The following is a 5,991-nucleotide window of genomic DNA, read 5'->3' as shown; positions in this document are numbered from 1 at the left end:
CCTGTGTGAACAGGTCCAAACCTGTTCCTTCTTATTTCACTCTTGCCTGCCTGCATCCATACCTGCACCTCCTGTGTGAACAGGTCCAAACCTGTTCCTTCATATTCCACTCCTGCCTGCCTGCATCCATACCTGCACCTCCTGTGTGAACAGGTCCAAACCTGTTCCTTCATATTCCACGCCTGCCTGCATCCATACCTGCACCTGCTGTGTGAACAGGTCCCTACCTGTTCCTTCTCAAGCCGACCCCGCCTGTCCTGTGTCTCAAGCCGACCCCGCCTGTCCTGTGTCTCAAGCCGACCCCGCCTGTCCTGTGTCTCAAGCCGTGCCCGCCTGTACTGTGTCTCAAGCCGTGCCCGCCTGTACTGTGTCTCAATCCGTGCCCGCCTGTACTGTGTCTCCAAGCCACGCCTGCTTGCCCTGTATCTGTCGTACCTTCTTGCCCTGTGTCTCAGTCTGCCTGTCAGTCACATCTGTCCAAGTGACTTGTCTCCAAGTGGGATCAACAGCCACAGCCAGACACCACCCTGGAGTGGCACCCGACAACTATCTGCCGCACAAGCCTGAGCTCACCATCAGAGGCTCCAGTGAAGACCAAGGTAGCTGTCGCAGTCACGCCCCTTCCAGGGTAATCTGGTCTGTGGCACAGTGGGGCCACAAGCCCCGGTTCGCGCCATTCAGCCAAGGCGCGAGCCTTGACACTCTAGACATCCGGACAGTCAGGAACATTGGATCCCATCTGTGTCTCCCCACTATTCTAACAATGGACGCTCTCTCCGCGATCATTTCCTCCTCTATACGGTTATTACGGGGAATGACACTGTGATGACTTCTCTTCTGGGAGAGACACAGATCACAGGTGACTAATATTTATATTATATATATTTGTACTCCAGGGATGTAATGCGCTGTCAGCTCTTTATTCTCTCACTATTTATACCCTTTGCTCTGTGTCCTCTCATTATATAAGCTATTCATCTATAAGTGCACAGGATCTATTCCCCTCATACACCGATATCCAGTGATAGATCTACAATCCGGTTACATATATCTATGTATGGATTTATCTTACACTCAATAAATACGGTGCACTTATCTCATCCCCACCTTGATAGTGACGCTCTCTTAGGATACATGTTACTCTATGATGGCACTTTTGCACATAGCCACTAGATGGCGCTACATTTGACATTTGCCTGAATTTTTATATCTACACCTGGTTTACACAAATTATATTTTCTTGTGGTAACTCTATACTATTTACCATTAGAAGCTGTGTATTTCTGTAATTATTTGTATGTATACATGATTAATTACTTCTGTCTCTGTGAAAACAATCCCATTTAACCCCTTTCTGACATTGGGCGTAAATGTGCTTCCTCCCTTTGATGAGGGCTCCGGTGGTGAGATCACATCTTTTCTGGCACATGTCAGCTCTTTTGCACATCTGCCATTTGCCCCTAACAGCCTCTGACAGCAGCATTTAATGTGCACTTCCAGCTAGCACGTAGGAAATCCCACCCATCGGTGACCCGATCAAAGGATCATGGGTCACGGATGGGTTGGCATGACAACCAGAGATCTCCAGCAGACCTCTATGCTTGTCACTGCCGGAATGCTATGAGCGCCGCCCGCTAGCCAAAACCACATGGATCAGGGATCATCCGGCCGAACTCCCGCTCTACTTTTAACATGTTCAAAATGCTACTCAGACAACACAGGGTGAGGGTAACACAGTGTGGGCAATGCTTTATTGTACCACAGAACAGGCATAGAACAGTCCCAGCACAGTACCCAAGATGGGGCACATTACAGAGTCTCACCCTTCCACTGACCCGCTGGGATAATGGCAGCTGTGACTTCAGATCTTCCAGGGTCGCTACTCCACCTGTAGCATACAGAGAGGAGGTAACGACAAGCGTAGGAAGATGACAGTCCATACAAGGCCAGTTGATCCGAGGATCACAACCTGGCTTCATCTTCCAGGGTCGACTACTCCACCTGTGGCATGCACACAGAGAGGAGGTAACAACAAGCGTAGGAAGATGACAGTCCATTGAGTCCATACAAGGTACAAGTCCAGTTGATCCAAAGACCACAATCTGGCTTCTCCGAACGTCTCCATGGTTCAGTGATGGTCAATGGAGCAGATCTGTATTTTTCCAACCGCGGCTGAAAACCCCTAGGATGTTTCCTATAGAATGATAGATCTGTGTCCCTTGTGATGATGTTGTGGCTGCTGTCCTGTCTCTTGTCCTTTGGATGTATGGATGTCTTGGCAGAATCTCTCTGGCTGTTTCTCTCAGTCTCTTTATACAGAGGTATGTAACCTATTTTTAGACTTAACAAGTGTCCCTCATTCAGTATTTACATAAAGGGTAAGAATGGAGATGAGATTATTATAGCATTACTTGATTATTTAAGCTATTTGCATAGTTTTTCTCTCTCTGCTTTATAAGTCAACAAACTGGCTCCATAACACAAGGCATAATTAGCATATCAGCAAACATCACTAGTGATCAAGGATAAGCGCACAATAAAAGTCAATATTACCGGCTTACACAAACAAAAGTCTGTTTTCTTGACCAACCAGAAATCAACACTTAAATTTAAAGCCAACATACAGATAACATTCTATTATTCTTCATTTGCTAAAAAATAGTCGTCTGGTTAATTAAGATACAATGCTGTATGTCTTCACAATGCCAAAAGTAAAAAAGTTTTTAAAAATATTAAAAAAATATAAAAGTTCAAATCACCCCCCTTTCAAAATAAAACAATGAAAAAATCAAACATACACATATTTGTTATAGCGGCATTCAGAATCGCCCGATCTATCAATATAAAAAAGAATTAATCCGATCGCTAAATGGCGTAAAGAGAAAAAAAGTCAACGCACCAGAATTACTTTTCTTGGTCACCACAACATTAAAATTCAGTAAAGGATGACCAAAAGATCGTATCTGCACCAAAATGGTATCCATTAAAAAATTCAGCTTGACACGAAAAATAAGCCTTCACCCAACCTGAAATCATGAAAAATGGAGAAGTGATGGATATCGGAAAATGGTGCAATTCTTTTATACTTTACCTAATAAAGAGGAGTTATTTTTACTGATACAGCGGGTATGGAAATTATTCAGACCCCTTTAAATTTTTCACTCTTTGTTTCATTGCAGCCATTTGGTAAATTCAAATTCATACTATCTATTCCTGACACTGGAGTGGCTTATAAACTTCCAAAGTATATAGTTTGAGGTCTGGGGTTGCCCAATATGGGGCTAGTTTTCTGACTGTTTCGGATAATATGATACATGATTATAGTTTTTTTTTTCGTTTAGTCTCGCTTGAATATAGGTCAATATTAAATAGTCTCCTGATGAGTCGCCTTTGGTGAGGACGATGAAACCCGTAGAAATGAGAGGCTTGGAGAGTGAGTGTGTACACGTCACCTCACCCTATATACTGAGATGTGGGGTACATGTTTTTTCTATTAGTCACCTTCTGACTAACCTTCAGGGGGTGAATTATGGGTATAGCTTTATATTTGGAATTAATAAGGTTTAGTTTTATCCTTTTGGCAGCAAACATGAGGAATGACAAGAGACAACCCATTTAAGAAGATTCAATTTTGGTTAAAACTATTCCAACATTATGAATATAAAAAAAGGCTTCTCCCCTATGTGACGTCTCTGATGTTTATTAACAGTTGATTTCCAAGTAAAATATTTCCCACATTAAGAAAATGAAAATGGCTTCTCCTCTGTGTGACTGCTCTGATGGCGATCAAAAAGCGCTTTCCGGTTAAAAAATTCCCCACATTAACAGGAAAAAGGCTTCTCTGCTGTGTGGGTTCTCTGGTGCTGAACATAATTTGATTTCCTGCTAAAACATTTCCCACATTCTGAACATGAAAAAGGCTTCTCCCCTGTGTGAGTTCTATGGTGTTCATCAAGATTACCTTTCTGGTTAAAACATTTCCCACATTCTAAACATGAAAAAGGCTTCTCTCCTGTGTGAGTTCTCTGGTGCTTAACACAATCTGATTTACTGTTAAAACATTTCCCACATTCTAAACATGAAAAAGGCTTCTCTCCTGTGTGAGTTCTATGGTGTTCATCAAGACTCCCTTTCTGGTTAAAACATTTCCCACATTCTAAACATGAAAAAGGCTTCTCCCCTGTGTGGATTCTCTGGTGCTTAACACAATCTGATTTACTGTTAAAACATTTCCTACATTCTAAACATGAAAAAGGCTTCTCCCCTGTGTGAGTTCTCTGGTGCTTAACACAATCTGATTTCCTGCTAAAACATTTCCCACATTCTGAACATGAAAAAGGCTTCTCCCCTGTGTGAGTCCTATGGTGTTTATCCAGACTCCCTTTCTGGTTAAAACATTTCCCACATTCTAAACATGAAAAAGGCTTCTCTCCTGTGTGGATTCTCTGGTGTGTAACACAATCTGATTTATTGTTAAAACATTTCCCACATTCTAAACATGAAAAAGGCTTCTCTCCTGTGTGGATTTTCTGGTGCTTAACACAAGCTGATTTACTGATAAAACATTTCCCACATTCTGAACATGAAACAGGCTTCTCCCCTGTGTGAGTTCTATGGTGTTTATCCAGATTCCCTTTCTGGTTAAAACATTTCCCACATTCTGAACAGGAAAAAGGCTTCTCCCCTGTGTGAGTTCTCTGGTGCTTAACACAAACTGATTTATTGATAAAACATTTCCCACATTCTGAACATGAAAAAGGCTTCTCTCCTGTGTGAGTTCTCTGGTGCGTAACACAATCTGATTTAGTGTTAAAACATTTCCCACATTCTGAACAGGAAAAAGGCTTCTCTCCTGTGTGAGTTCTTTGGTGGGTTACAAAATATGATTTATGTGCAAAACATTTCCCACATTCTGAACAGGAAAAAGGCTTCTCTCCTGTGTGAGTTCTTTGGTGGGTTACAAAATATGATTTATGTGCAAAACATTTCCCACATTCTGAACAGGAAAAAGGCTTCTCCCCTGTGTGAGTTCTCTGGTGCTTAACACAAACTGATTTATTGATAAAACATTTCCCACATTCTGAACATGAAAAAGGCTTCTCTCCTGTGTGAGTTCTTTGGTGGGTTACAAAATATGATTTATGTGCAAAACATTTCCCACATTCTGAACAGGAAAAAGACTTCTCCCCTGTGTGAGTTCTTTGGTGGGTAACAAAATGTGATTTATGTGCAAAACATTTCCCACATTCTAAACATGAAAAAGGCTTCTTCTCTCCTGTGTGGATTCTCTGGTGCTTAACACAAGCTGATTTATTGATAAAACATTTCCCACATTCTGAACATGAAACAGGCTTCTCCCCTGTGTGAATTCTATGGTGTTCATTAAGACTCCCTTTACGATTAAAACATTTCCCACATTCTGAACATGAAAAAGGCTTCTCCCCTGTGTGAATTCTCTGGTGGTTAACAAAATGTGATTTCCATGTAAAATATTTACCACATTCTGAACATGAAAATGACTTCTTTGCTTTAGGAGCAGTTTGTTTTTTAATGTCTCTTTTGTGACTTTGGTTTCCCTTAGTAGTCAGTAATGAATCAGAAGATGGGACCTGTTTCATAGGATCAGATGACAGATCTTTGCTGTGAATGGATGATGATGTGTCTGGAGTAACGGCATTCACTTCAGTTGTATCTTGTAGGATCTCAAGATCATCAGATTTAAAAATTGAAGTTGTCAGCTGTCCCTCTGATCTTCTGGTACAGTCATCTAACATAAAAAGCAATTTTTTTAAATAAAATATCCTTGAGTTTTATATTTTTCAACACTTCTACTTAAAAAATGGCAAGCAATGTAAAAAAATTTATTTACCAAGACAATGACAGTTCACAGTCTAATTGAAAACCTTGTTGGATGAGCCAGTAGTGTGCGGTGTTCAATTGTTTGTTCATTCTGCCTCCCAAATCTTCTATAATAATAAATGCGCTAAGCAG

The 5,991-nt window shown here is 41.2% G+C and overlaps 1 protein-coding gene across 1 annotated transcript; it reads right to left on the bottom strand.

Annotated features, from left to right (window-relative positions):
• Positions 1-3,075: 3,075 nt before the first annotated feature.
• Positions 3,076-5,774, bottom strand: LOC141075636 (uncharacterized). The gene has a single exon (XM_073562742.1). It carries the CDS (start codon positions 5,772-5,774, stop codon positions 3,822-3,824), a length of 1,953 nt encoding a protein of 650 aa, XP_073418843.1. The 3' UTR covers positions 3,076-3,821.
• Between the last annotated feature and the right edge of the window lie 217 nt (positions 5,775-5,991).

This window comes from Dendrobates tinctorius, unplaced genomic scaffold (genome assembly GCF_039654945.1).
Source record: "Dendrobates tinctorius isolate UK_male_01 unplaced genomic scaffold, ASM3965494v1 ptg000366l, whole genome shotgun sequence".
NCBI lineage: Eukaryota > Metazoa > Chordata > Amphibia > Anura > Dendrobatidae > Dendrobates > Dendrobates tinctorius.
Note: the sequence above shows the minus strand (reverse complement) of the source record. Positions and strands in the feature narration are given on the sequence as shown.

What these genes read in the sequence shown, in the direction of transcription:
- LOC141075636 (XM_073562742.1), bottom strand. Translation starts at nt 5,774, where the DNA reads ATGTTAGATGACTGTACCAGAAGATCAGAGGGACAGCTGACAACTTCA.